Raw genomic sequence first — 13,898 nt, forward strand, 5'->3', positions numbered from 1 at the left:
ACATACGATCTTTGGCTGTGACGTCACTGCAGGATGGGGCGGGCAGAGTGCACTGGCGCCGGGAGATTCGAGCCCTGACCGCGGTCTCGAGTTAAATAACACCGCCGTGTGAACTGGAAGTAACCCCTAATACCCCCACAACACGACCGGTTTGATCTGTCCCTTTGCCGCGGAGCCATGTTGTTACCTGCTGCGGTGTTTCAGAGCGGGATCAGCGACTGTTAAACCTTCCATACAGGTCGGTGTTTGCTCCTGACCGCGCTGCTGCTCCTGTGCACCCCGAGCAGAGCGCAGCCACGTCGGTTTCGCTAACGAGCTAGCCGAGCTGACTCATTTCTAAAGCTTATTTGTAGTAACAACACGACAGTTTGTAAGAGCAGCGGATATGAATGTGCTCACCTCAGTGATATATCAATATAAGCTAATTATCGTCTGTCACAACCTCTCAAATGCTAATGCTAACTTTAGCTCAACCGCCCGTGGTTACCAGGAGATAAAAGCAGAGGATACAAATATAATTATTTCCTTATGTCTTTCTATAACAATGCTTATATGTTGATGAGCTATATCAAAAATGAATAGGACTAAAGTTTGAACTGAGTAAAAAGAGCTGCTATTAGCTTTTATTGCCTGGAGGCCTTGGTGACCTCGGGCTGTAGTTCGGTGTTTAGCCGGAGAACGCACCACCTGGCCCCGGGGGACACACCGGGAGATATTTAGCATCACAGATAAGAGTTAGATCAATATATTTTAAAGGTTACATGTTGGACGCTTCAGTCAGATCGTGGCAACGTTAGCTAACTGGTTAGCATAACTTTCCGGTTGTGTAACTGTTAACTTTGTGCAGCCAGGTGGGTGTCTCCACTGTGAGAACACCTGTGAAGGTAGACCACTCAACAGCGCTGTGAGCAGGTGACAAGCTGGTTATCTGTTGAAGATTTGGGAATTATCTTTGTATATGTAAGGTGCAGTTAACCCGGGCTAAATTAGTCCCAGCTCTACTTTGCAGTGGAGGATCCTGGAGCTTCAGGTGATCATAGATCATAATACCTTAAAGTGCTACCTGAATTATTTGATAGTGACCTCATTGAACCCAAAGGCAGATTTTTGGTCTGCCCCCTGTCTGGTTGTGGTGCAGATTGTGCAGATCAGGATCGACCAAGCAGTGGTTAAAGACTGTAATGATAATCTTTATTTACATACCACATTTCCGAGGTCACAGGTCACCATGTGTGGAAACATTTAATAATACTGCAAATAAAGGTGTATAATAAATATTGCACCATACAAACAGTAATGCCAAATCAAATACCTCCATGTAAACACACAAAAAAATGTATTTATTTATTTATTTATTTATTATTATTTATTTATTTATATATAAAAATAAAGTTTTTAAAGGCAATTACGGAACTAGCTAAAATGTGTTTATCATCCAAAGCCCTGCCTTTCAAATGTGTGGTCACCTCAGATAACAAGTTTTGAGGAAGGAATAGCAGGCAAAGCCGCTTCTGAGGATCTCAAGTTATGAATGGGAACATATTGGGGTAGAGAGGTCACTAATGAAGGATGGTGCAAGGCTAAAGCCATTCACGCCTTTACAGAACAAGATGGGAATTTAACCCACAGCCTTGCTGATGTGATGTGCTGTCAGAGCAGAGACTAACAATCTAACCTCTGTTGTTTCCCACTGTACAGATGGAGGCTATGGAGGTAGACTCCCCTATGGAGATCCGAGGAGGAGGCAGCGGGCAGCCTGAGTCTGCTGCTGCAGGTCGGGCTGGGGACGCCGGCGCACCACTCGTCATCTCAGATTCCGGCAGCAGCACCGAGGTGGACGAGGACGATGATGACGGCGACAATGAGGGAGGACAGGCGGCGGCTCGGACCCCTCCCAGGCTCCCCGCAACCTGGGCATTTAGTCAGAGGGCGGTGGGCAGGACTGCAGCTACGCAATCAGCAGCTCAAGGGGCGCCCATACGGAGGAGACTCAGGTACCCGGAATTAATCCACAAAGAAGGCTTGTTTTGCAGGAAGTTCTCCACAGTACTGGCATCCTGTCCTGCCTCAGACTTGAAGAGTGATGGCAGGATAACAGAGAGCTGGGTAACGACTGGTGGTCACATTTGGGAGGGGGGGCCTGGAGGTGGTGGTCAGGGGATGTTTTGGTATCTCAAAAGGTGTGAAGACTGGTCAAGTGTGGGAAGGTGCAGCTGGAGATCACTGTGGGGGCGGGGCAGTGGCACTTAATACGTCTTTAGCATTTGCATACAAATGGTCATGTGCTCTATTTTCCCGTGTGGTGCAGTTAACAGACTGGTGCAAAGTGGGGAGAGTAGAGTCCAGATCAACATGGTTAAAATCCAGAGTGACGGTCACAAAGGGGGCGGGAAGTTGAGACTGTAGCTTAGCAACAGTGGTGTGTATCGTATTGCAGTCACATGTCGCTGCCTCATCAGCTGATGGTGGATGTAAATACTGATCAATATGGTGGAGGAGAAGTCCTGTTGTAAATAATATGGAGGCACAGCAGTGGTTAAAAGTTCAGTGTCCAGGCAGCAGAGACTCCTCCACAGTTACATGTCTGGGATTGCACCATCCTTCATTCACAGAAACTTCCATCCCTCTCCACCTTTCTTCTTCCCGCTTGGTGTCTTATTTCCCCAAAGACTTCACGTTCCCCAAGACGATCGATCTCCTCCTCACTCTGACCTGCTGTTTTCAGAGAAACAGCTGTAACAAGCCTCTGTCCTTTATCTGCTCGGCAGCAAACAGCAGATACACTCAGTCAGAGAGCAGCTGGTGAGCCAGATGTTTCCCTCAGGAGCTGGTGGAGACCAAACACAGAGCTAAGAGAGAGGGAACACTGGACTGATCCAAGCAGCTGTTTGCTGACTTGAAATGTGATGACATGTGATATGATGAAGTCAGTGCTAAATATATGTAATGTATGGTTATAATATTATAATATGATAATAATATTTATTCTGTGTGTGTGTGCGCGCGGTGCTTCAGGCAGGGCCTCAGGGTGCACTACCCCAGCCAGACTGCAGCGCCTTCCAGAGGCTTCCCAGACTTCCTGCTCCGAGCGCCGGCTGCCAGCGTGGCGGAGCCGGAGTCCGGCAGCACCACGGAGGTCAGCGAGTCCGACGAGGAAGACGAGGCGGAGGACGAGGGGAACGAAGGAGGCACATCTGCCGCTGTGCTGCCCGTCGACGCTGCCCCGCCCGCCAGTCCTCACCTCAATGCCTCCACCCATCACACACAACCACAGGATGCCGGTTCAGCCAGTGAGTAAACTCGATCTTTACAATGCTGCTGTCATCGTCTAATACAGGTTTTATAATGAAGCTGCAGCTGAGCTCGTGTGTATTTCATGTTGTACTGTGGTATTTTCTCTCTTCAGACTCTGGTGCAGCTGCAGACAACGAGAGGACAGAAGCTCAACATCAGAGCGTCCAGGTAACATTCAAACCTTCACACCTCACTTCACGCTCCAGCTCCATTCATCATATTCACGTCCAGTATTTTAATGCAGAGAACTGGAACTTTTTCTTATTGCTTTAAATGGAATATAGTCTCTTTTTAATTGTGTGGAGAACTAATAATGAGGTAAAGGTTAAATTCTGGAACATGTTGCAGGGCAGTTGAACTTGTTTCTACTCTTGCTTCACTGTTGAGTTGTAGGTGTCCTCATGTTGAACCTGTAGTTTCAGTAGTTGCATGTGCTCAGAGTCGTTGATCATCAGTGTAGATTTAACCGCCGTCATCTCCGTCTGCAGTTGGTCCCGGCAGCCTCGGCCTCCACCCAGCCGTCTCAGGGTGAGGAGGGCGAAGGCGACACCTGCACCATCTGCTTCGAGTCGTGGACGACGGCCGGCGAACACAGACTGTCCGCCCTGCGCTGCGGACACCTCTTCGGTTTCACCTGCATCCAGCGCTGGCTGAAAGCTCAGGGCCCGGCCGCTAAATGTCCACAGGTCAGTGAGGTCACTGCATGTAGCGGGCAGCGGTATCAGCCCTGTACCAGCCTGATGGTTTTCATTATTTCTCTTTTAGTGTAACAAGAAAGCGAAGCGCTCAGACATCGTGCTGCTGTACGCGCCAAAGCTGAGAGCGCTGGACAACTCTGAGCAGGAGAGCTTAAAGAGGTGAGTGATGCTTTCTCCGCCAACTCAGCAGATCTGGAGACGTCCGGCTGCTGTGGTGGAATAAGATGACGAGGAATTATCGCTGTTGAAAGAAAAGTCAGAGGAGACGCTACAGATCAGTTTGACCAGTCAGCCCGGCGGCGAGCAGCTCACTCTTTCTCCCCCGTGTCTGTGTGCATGTGATGACGCTGCTGGTGCCTGCACTTGAGTGTGTCCTCTCAGGAGCCAATCGCCTTTCTCAGCAGGTTTACCCGCGTTTAAATAACCTGCTTATACCTGCTGTGTGTGTGTGTGTGTGTGTGTGTGTGTGTGTGTGTGTGTGTGTGTGTGTGTGTGTGTGTGTGTGTGTGTGTGTGTGTGTGTGTGTGTGTGTGTGTGTGTGTGTGTGTGTGTGTAGGACTCTGGAGCAGGAGCAGTCTCTGAGGAGGAAGGCTGAACTGGAATCAGCTCAGTACAAACTCAAGCTGCAGGTCGTCGCCAACAAATGTGGACAAGTGGAACAAGAGCTGCAGGTACCGACGGTTTCCTTTAACTGTGATGAGGTTTAACAGCGATTCGAGTTTGGATTATTTTCTTTTTCTAGTTGTTATTCAAATCATTAGCTCAACTTTTGATTTGAACAATATTCTCTTTTTACATATTTAGATGTTTTATAAGACTTCCTTTAAATCACCTCTTAAAACTCTTTCTTTCATGTGATGTTGTCTATCGTTGCTTCTGATTCGTTTGTCAAAGCACATTTTAATTTATGTTCTAAAGGTGCTGTATAAATAAAGTTATATTATTATTATTCTATATTAACACAAACAAAGAACAGGTCACTTCAGAGTCAAAAAGGACGTCCTGAGCTTAAAATCCTCCTCTTCTCTCCCTGGTTGTGCAGGAGCTGAGGGCTCTGATGGCTCAGGCTCGTAGAGGCTCGGCTCCCTCCTCCTCCTCCTCCTCTTTCTCGGGGTCCGCCTCCCTCCTCGGTTTGTCTCAGAGGGCCGACGGCTCCAGGACGGCTCAGTACAGCTTCGCCAAGGCGGTGTTGGTGTCTCAGGCCGGAGGCTGCAGGGTGTTATCGTACTGCGAGCCTCTCAGCTGTCTGCTGGCCTCGCAGCCTTCCCCTCAGCCCACACTGGTCCCAGGTGAGTCTTCTTTCACTCCGCTTCATTAGCATAAGTTTTCCTTTAGCGCCACCTTCAGGCCAAAAGGTGTATTTAAAGCCGCTTCTGAAAGCTGGAGCCTGAGGAGAAAAGTCCCTTCTCCAGAGGCAGCAGCTTCTGAGGCTTCAGGAGAACGATTTGAGAGAGCCGATAGTTTCAATTCAACATGTGCTGAAAAACCTCCAGGTAGCTCAGAGAGACATTTCCTACGGTGGCCCTGAGAGCTCAGCTCGCTGCAGCTTAAATAAAACCACATGTAAAAAGACAAAACACACATTCAGGAAACATCTTCATCAGTTCACAGATACTCACAACACAACAGAAGCGTTTCCAGGGGGACAACAAAAAGTGACGGACCAGGCTGGGAGCCTGTGCATTGTTGTGCCAGACGTTATTTTTAGCTTCATTTTCTCAAACTAACGAGCAGCAACAAATATTTTATTTCAACTCGGATCAAATTTCACCTTCCAAAAGGATTTTTTTTTTTAATCATAAATCAAAACCCTGCAGACACAGAGCCAGATGTGGAGTTGAGCTCTCAGGGCCACCGTACATTTCACCTTTTCCCACATTTTTATTCTCATGGCTTCTTTCCAGCATCCAGTCAGATTTCAAAAGGCAAATGAAATAAAATAAAACGGCTGGACTCATCCTGTAGAGAGACTTCCCTCCTCTGTTCTGACTCAGGTGTCTGTCTGTGTTCAGGTTGTGGGGTGAAGAAGGTGAGTGTGGTGAACATGAAGGCGAGTCACTACGTCCCCATCCACAGCAAACAGATCCGAGGTCTGTCCTTCAACAGACAGAACGACAGTCTGCTGCTGTCCGCCGCTCTGGACAACACCATCAAACTGACCAGGTACGCACGCCGCAGCCGCCGGTGACACACCTGTCTGTCATCAGGTGATGGGAATGAGTGAGGAGGACTGACTGTGTGTGTGTGTGTGTGTGTGTGTGTGTGTGTGTGTGTTACAGTCTGCTGACCAACACAGTGGTTCAGACCTATAATGCAGGTAAACCCGTGTGGAGCTGCTGCTGGTGTTTGGACAACAGCAACTACGTCTACGCCGGCCTGAGCAACGGCTCGGTGCTCGTCTACGACACCAGAGACACCAGCACGCACGTCCAGGAGCTGCAGCCGCTTCGCTCCAGGTACACACACACACACACACACACACACACACACACACACACACACACACACCTGTACTCTACAACATCAGGCCAGTGTTTTCAGGTGAATTGAATTTTTGGAAACTCCCTGATGTCTCCAGGTGTCCGGTGGCGTCTCTGTGTTACGTCCCAAGGGCGGCGTCCAGCTCGTTCCCCTGCGGAGGGCTGATCGCAGGGTCCCTGGAGGGCGGGTGTTTCTGGGAGCAGGTCAGCGAGGACAACTACAGGCCGCACGTCCTGCCGCTGGAGACGGCCGGCTGCACCGACATCCAGGTGGAGACGGAGAGCCGCCACTGTCTGGTCACGTACAGGCCGGGTAAGATCCAGACCCTCCGAGCTGCTCAGACCCACACACCCGAGTACAAGGTCAGCTGGTCTGAAGCGTCCTCGTCTCTTCCCCGCAGGTCGCTCCAACCCGTCTCTGCGCTGCGTCCTGATGTCTCTGACCCGGGCGCCACAGCAGGACTCCGCCCAGCTGCCCAGCTGCTCCTGCGCTCCGGTGCAGACGTTCAACGCCGGCTCGTCCTGCAAACTGCTCACCAAGAACGCCGTCTTCAGGAGTCCAGACGGAGCGGGGACGCTGGTCTGTGCCGGGGACGAGGCGTCCAACTCCACCATGGTCAGTCCTCTGTGTGTGTGTGTGTGTGTGTGTGTGTGTGTGTGTGTGGTGTGTGTGTGTGTGTGTGTGTGTGTGTGTGTGTCTGCGCGTGTGTGTGCGTCTGTGTGTGTGTGCGTGTGTGTGCGTGCGTGCGTGTCTAAATTAGATCAAATTAATTAGATTAATTCAAACAACCTAATGTTGCTTCAGAACTGTCTTAAAATTTAATTATTTAATTTTATTATGTCATTTTTTAAGAAGTTTCCTTGAAGTATTTTATATCTTATTTTATAATTTATTTATTAAGAGAATAAAGTTGCCTTTTATATAATTTTTTTTTTTTTTTTAAATTAGTTTATATTGTGTGTTTCTTGTCATTTTAAATTGCCTAATCATTATCTAAATTTTTATTTATTTATTTTTTTGCTCTTAAAAAGATGCCAAACCATTTTATTTTCACTTTTATCTTTTTTTTTTTTTATTTCTATTTTATTTTTATTTTTATTTTTTGAAGTTTTTTTTCTGATTTTTCATTTTTGGATGAACAACGTCGTCTGTTCCTGTTTGTTTATTGTCATTTTAAAGAGCATAAAGTTCCTATAAATTAGATTTAAATTAGATTATTTTAAATTGCCCAAAGCTGCCGAAATCTTTTTTACATTTACTTAATTTTTGTTTGTTTATTTGTTTGTTTATTTGTTTTTCATTTTAAGAACATTCTAAACATCCTCTTCCTCCACCTCTGTCTCATCTTCCTCATCATCATCTTATACTCCTCTTTCTCTCCCTCCTTGTCCTGTCTTTGTCTGTCTTCCTCCCCCTCCTCCTCCTCTTCCTCAGGTGTGGGACGCCGGCAGCGGCTCTCTGCTCCAGAAGCTCCCGGCCGACCTGCCGGTGTTGGACATCAGTCCGTTCTCGGTGAACGGCGAGCACTTCCTGGCGTCGCTGACGGAGAAGATGCTGAAGCTCTACAGGTGGGAGTGAGCCGCTGGTTTTGATCCAGAGAAGAAGAAAACAGACACGGTCGGAGCACAACGAGAGGATCCGACTGCGCTGGAAATCAAATGCTGCTAAACTTTTATCTGTACGTTTACACACAACAAAACAAACCAGAGGGATCAACCTGTGGAAACATTTCAAATCCTTCATTATAGCTTTTAGTTTCTTCTTCTTCTTTTTTTTTTTTTTAAACCAAACATCCACATTGCCGCAACTGGTGACCTTTGACCTGCACAGAAAGCAAACAAAGCGTCCGTCAGGTGTAGGATAAGATGGTTTACACGAGTCTGAGGTCAAATTTTTACTAGGTTCTGATTCGCTCAGTCGGCTCACGTCCTGCTGAAGTGACGAAGGTGGAGAAGGTGATTTCCTGTCGGGCGAGAGCAGGTGTTTTCAGTCAAGATTAAAGTGAAAACTTACTGGAGGAAAACTGTCAGTCCTGCAGTGAAAGGACCGACATGCCCGTGTGCATGTTTGCACGTCGTGGCTCTTTAACTTCACATCATGTCGACTTCACTTTGTTGCTGGTTGTTTTCAGGCTGTGCAGTTTGGCAATGAATCAACAGACTCATGGAACTTGTTTGACCTTGTGTAATCCATCAAGTCGAGGCTGCAACCAGCTGCTCCTTTCATTATACGTTAATCAGCTGATTTACGTCTCTAACTCATGATCAGAAACAACAAAACATGAGCAGATTGTCACATTTCAGGAGCTGGAAGCAGCAAATATTTGTCAAAATGTTTCGTCTTTAATCAAGTCCACACAGATCTTTCTAACTGCTGCATCAGAAACAGTGTCTCCATTACATAGTTCGTCCACCAGAGAGCTCTGACGTTCAGCGTTACACTGTCAAATGTTCCACTCGCCACATAACGACAACCGGATGATCAGGTTTAAGAGATCTGTATCAGAAAATCCAGTTATTGGTTGTTGCTCTGTTTTCACAGCTGTAATGAAACTGCGACGTTTCACTGAGATGGAAAACACAAATCAAGCAAGTGGCAAGAGTCTGGTATTAAATGTTTATATCATACAGAAAGAAAAAACATCAGGATTTCTACAGAGCAGCTGTTCAGTCCTGATGTGAGAACAAGTTCGTTAAAAGGTTAAAATCAGGCGAAACCATTCAGGTAAACCTTCAGGTAAAGTGAAGGAGCAAAGAGACCATCACCACCGATCATTTTACTCATCATATCAGCTTTTGAATTGATTTCTCTGCCAATGGTGTGAGTTCATTTGCATGAAAACTACATGCAGATGAAAAAGCAGGAAGTTAATGAGAAACATGGACATGCTCTGAGGTTTGAAAATAAAAACTGATGCTATGATTTGGAAAAAGAAATACTGTCTGTGTGACTGAAAACACCAGAAGCTCGCACCAATTGCTCGTGTTAAAAAAACAGTCATGTGACGCTCAGGTTTTCCTGTTGTGATCTGAACCGATCCGTCGCCTCCAGATCCTCAAGAACTGGTTTTAAAAATCAGTTGAAGCGACTTTGCGAGGTCGGATTTCAACAGGATCCCAGCTGAGTCACAGTCGAGCAGGACTTCACCCCCCCCCTCCTCCTGAGCGTGTTGGATTTTGTTTAGATTTTAAAGGTCACGTCTCTCAAACAGAAGGAGGCTCCACACTCGTTTCTTGTCTGATTTCAGTCTTGTTTTATTTCCACTCCCTCTGAAGCGGAACATTAAGTGCCAAAGGACTCTGCTGTTGTTGAACTTTTTACTTTTCCTGTTGTAACTTGTGTATATATGTATATTTGCTACCAACTGTTTGAGTACGACGTCAAAGTTAATAAAAATTATTAGTTATTTTTAATCAAAGTTGTCAGAGTGGACTGATACTTGAACTCCCTTCAGATTTTTACTGTTTTTGTGAGAGATCTTGTGAATTTAGCATCAACGCTGCAGCTCACAATTATTTTCATTACTGATTAATGGAGAGAAATTGTCTGCAGATTAATTATTATTAATCATTATATAATGTCAGATAATTTCTAAATTGATTATCATTAAATACTGTAAAAGTCTTTCATACAACTTTAAATGCAATAAATTTTAAATAAATTAATTCATCTTTTAAAGATAAATAAGAAATAGCATCATTAACTGACATTTCATAACATTTTAACTTTTTTGCATTTACTTGGAGATGTATTACATTTTAATGTAGCTATAATACTTGTTAAAAATAGTTTATTTATAAATAGATTATTTTGAAATTAATTTAAAGGCAATAAGGAAATTTTGTAAAGTTTTATTTTATCTTTTTTATATTTACATAGTTTTTTTCTTACATTTTAAAGTAACTATAAGAATTGTTTAAAAAAGGTTGAATTCTAAATTGAGTATCATTAAACACTGTAAAAGTCTATCATACATTTGTACAATAAAACATTAAAAATAAAAAAACAAAGGTTGTCATCTAGAAGAATAAATAACACTTCCATTTTATTGGTGTGTACAAAAATAAATATTTTATGGTTAATCTCTATGGTGCTACGACTTCTTTACTCATGGATTTGTATAAACTGACCTGTTTTTATATGAGTTCTGTTTTCAAGTAAATGTTAATGACTGTATGAGCAGATATTTGATTACACTCAGTACAGATCAGTCATCATGGGATGGTTCAATCTAGAAACATATTTCTATCAAATGCACAAACCCACTGGATGCTGCTTTCAAGGTAAGCTCGTCAATGCCTACCTTTATTTCCCAGTAGTGGAAGATGTTTATGGTCAGAAACACATCTATAAAATAAAACTGAGTTTAAGGAAACGTTTTGCAGCAAATTTTAAAATAGAAAAAGTTTATTTATTATATATTTTTGCTGCAAACCAGTGGGATGTCACATGTTAACACTGAAGTATTTTACCACAACAAAATAACCATTTCCTTGTTCTATCATTTCCCCACCGCTGGCATAAATATAGTATGAGCTTTTCTTTAGTGATTAATCAACATAAAATTAAACTTTTCTCTGTTTTATATCATTTTAAACTGAATTATCAGGATTTTTGGACTGTTGGTTAGAAAAAACAATTTTGATCAATGACGTGAGTCGTTTCAGTCATTTTTCAAGCAAAAAGGTAAAATATTCTCTGTTTTTTAGTTGAACTCTGAGCTTTTTTTTCTACATTTTATACAGTAAAACATTAATTTAGAACCTAATCTGCAGAATACTTGATAATATAAATAATCATCACCTGCATCTGACACTGCTATCAATAATTTATGAATATCCAGAGTCTGATATATACTTTATTCCTCTGAGCCATGGAGTTCCATTGTTTTCTTTTATGTATTTGTTTGCTTTTAGAATAATAAGAAATGCCGGGAGAACACGTTTCCATGGTGGTTGTGTGATTGGATGACTCAGAGCATGAACCCATACGCACTCGTGAATTATTCATGAGCTGTCCAATGCCATCTAGAAAGAAAGGGGGGGGGGGGATCCTTCTGCAACTTTACTCCTAGTTCCCATATTTCCGACAGCTCCTGAATGCAGCAGCAGGCTGACTGGCTCTGTGAAGATGGCGGACTGTATACGTGTTCCTCTGCCCCTGCTTTTGATGTGCATCTTGTCGTCTGTGCATCCACTTCGAGGAGATAACAATGCCGTCGCCAGACTTGCTGGTAATGCCGATAACCTCCCGAACCCAGCCGGAGGTCCGGGGCCGGCTGCGGTGAACCCGGGAGCCGCTGAGAGGAACCTGGGCGCTGGGGCCTCGCTTCCTCGGAGGCGCTCTGCCGGCTGGAAGTTGGCAGAGGAGGCGGTGTGCAGGGAGGACCTGACCCGGCTTTGCCCCAAACATTCCTGGAACAATAACTTGGCGGTGTTGGAGTGTCTCCAGGACAAGAAAGAGGTAAGTTGGAGGGACGGGCTCTTGTTGTTGCAGAGAAAGAAGCAGGGTGTGACTGCTGAACGAATCCGCTAACGTTAGCTGCCAGCGTTAGCCAGTCGCTAGCCCTGGTATTGAGAGGACGTCACGCCAAATGTCGGTCAAAAAGTTGGCAATTTATGACTTATGATATCATAGTCAGTATGGCATGGATTGGAGAACAACACTGAACACATACTCAAGAGTTGCCAGGGTCCACTCTTCAGTTCGGCATAATCTAATGCTACAAATGGCGCTTTCCTTCTTTACGACTTGTAAGTTTTTGAATCGCGTCGCCTCATATTTCTTGTCTTTAACGTCTCAGCGATTTGAAGCAGCGTAGCATTGACCAACAGCAAAACAACTGGCTCACACTGAAATAAAGCCTTCCCTGCAAAACACTTATAAGCCGAATTCACCAGAAGACATATCTGTTGTAGATTAACTCTAAATCTTGCTCGGGTTGTTGTCAGTTTTTTCACTGTGCGTTAAAACGCGAGGAAGTGGTAAATGAACAGGGCAGTTCGCAGACGCTCATAAAGCGACGCGCATCTGGACAAGCTAGCGGCTAAATGTTAAAACTGGTTCACACAAACCGCCAACCTGCAGGCGTGACACACCAGGGCAACGATTCAACAGAAGACGTTTTAGACATACTAGTAACCGGTTAACTCTGTTAACCAGGCTAGTTAACCTGAAGGCAGCTAACTATATTAGCCGTTACTCGGCTAGCAGTCTTAGCCTGACCGAGATGTTAGCTCAGATAACCGTTACCGAGCCCTTTGCTGGTTGATGCTTGGCTTTGTGTGTAATCCCAGTAATTACACCGTTTCATTTAAGATGATAACATAACGTTACACAGGAATAAACTGCAATGACTTGTCACTGATTATAGCCAGTTAACAGAACTTGTTACTGATGGCTGGTGTAGAAGTTGTTGTGTAGCTAACGTTAACATGAGGCAGACAGCAGTTTAAACCCATTTTGTCTGCAGAGTCTCCTTTTTTTTTTTTTTTCCCATGGGAATAATGTCAGTGGCCCGAGGCAGCACCAGGTCTGGTAGTGCAGTGAGTGTAGTAGTACCTGTGGTTGTGGGTTAGTGAATGTTGCCCTGACATGTTTAGGCAAAACATTGCCAGAAAAAGATAAAAGATACAACTCCTCCCTTTTGTTGGCACCATTGCCAGTAATGTGTCTGGATTTTTTCCAATACCAAACCTTGTGTAAATCAATATGCAGACTGTCCAAGCGTTACTTGCATTACAAAGCTGTAAAACAACTTAAATTAGTGAAGATGCAGTTAATGAAACAGTGATTAAATTCAGGCGTTATTTGGTTGCAGAAGCAGCAGTCAGTGTTAGGCTGCAACTAACAATTACTTTCATTTACCAACTAATAATTTAGTCAATTTATTGTCACAAAAAATAGAGAGATGTCCACGGTTTCAGAGAGCGTGAGGTGATGTCTTCAAATGTCTCGTTTGTCTGACCAGCTTTCTAAAAGCTGAGGATAATCAAGATATTTCAACGATATAAAACAAAGAAAAGCAGCAAATCAAGTTATAACCAGCAGGATGTGGCAATTTTGTTTTTGTAAATTAGCTACTATGAAACATCTTCATCATCAATTAATCTGCTGATTATTTTTCAGGATAATTGATTAGTTATTTGCTCTGTAAAACATTGAAAAATGAACATAATAAACCAAAAAAACCCAAATACATTCAGGTTACTACATGTCAGACTGGATAAAGTGGCAAATTGTCACATTGGAAATCCGAAAAATGTTTGACATTATTGCACACAATGCTTTTGATCAACTAATTGATTAATTTCCTGTTTACTTTAGCAGTAGTTTAGCACCTGCGCCACTCATTTCTTAACTAAATTTAACCCGGCTGGACTTGAAGAGCTGGCAGTTTGGTGTAGGAGGGAGGTGTTCACACTC

At 44.3% G+C, this 13,898-nt stretch overlaps 2 protein-coding genes across 6 annotated transcripts in view; both read left to right on the top strand.

Annotated features, from left to right (window-relative positions):
• Positions 1-46: 46 nt before the first annotated feature.
• Positions 47-9,891, top strand: rfwd3 (ring finger and WD repeat domain 3). The gene is made up of 13 exons (XM_056388384.1): positions 47-238; positions 1,699-1,994; positions 3,016-3,290; positions 3,407-3,462; positions 3,783-3,980; positions 4,060-4,151; positions 4,549-4,663; positions 5,035-5,281; positions 6,005-6,155; positions 6,272-6,448; positions 6,571-6,785; positions 6,874-7,088; positions 7,908-9,891. Exons 2-13 carry the CDS (start codon positions 1,699-1,701, stop codon positions 8,049-8,051), a joined length of 2,181 nt encoding a protein of 726 aa, XP_056244359.1. The 5' UTR covers positions 47-238; the 3' UTR covers positions 8,052-9,891.
• Positions 9,892-11,412: 1,521 nt separating this feature from the next.
• Positions 11,413-13,898, top strand: part of glg1a (golgi glycoprotein 1a) — a 32,452-nt gene continuing 29,966 nt past the window's right edge. For 3 of the 5 annotated variants that reach the window (XM_056387444.1, XM_056387442.1, XM_056387443.1), the window contains exon 1: positions 11,414-11,936. In XM_056387444.1, the coding sequence (XP_056243419.1) occupies positions 11,604-11,936 (333 nt within the window). In that variant the 5' untranslated portion in view covers positions 11,414-11,603. Of the gene's footprint in view, positions 11,937-13,898 lie in introns of all 5 variants that reach the window. The other 2 variants (XM_056387441.1, XM_056387445.1) reach the window with 2 other exon arrangements.

Source organism: Seriola aureovittata, chromosome 10 (assembly GCF_021018895.1).
Source record: "Seriola aureovittata isolate HTS-2021-v1 ecotype China chromosome 10, ASM2101889v1, whole genome shotgun sequence".
NCBI classification, from domain to species: Eukaryota; Metazoa; Chordata; class Actinopteri; order Carangiformes; family Carangidae; genus Seriola; species Seriola aureovittata.

Excerpts from the sequence above, each read along its gene's own strand:
- rfwd3 (XM_056388384.1), top strand. The coding sequence starts at position 1,699 with ATGGAGGCTATGGAGGTAGACTCCCCTATGGAGATCCGAGGAGGAGGC. Across the intron at positions 6,156-6,271 it reads AACACCATCAAACTGACCAG|TCTGCTGACCAACACAGTGG; the intron begins GTACGCACGCCG and ends TGTGTGTTACAG. Across the intron at positions 6,786-6,873 it reads TCTGGTCACGTACAGGCCGG|GTCGCTCCAACCCGTCTCTG; the intron begins GTAAGATCCAGA and ends TCTTCCCCGCAG.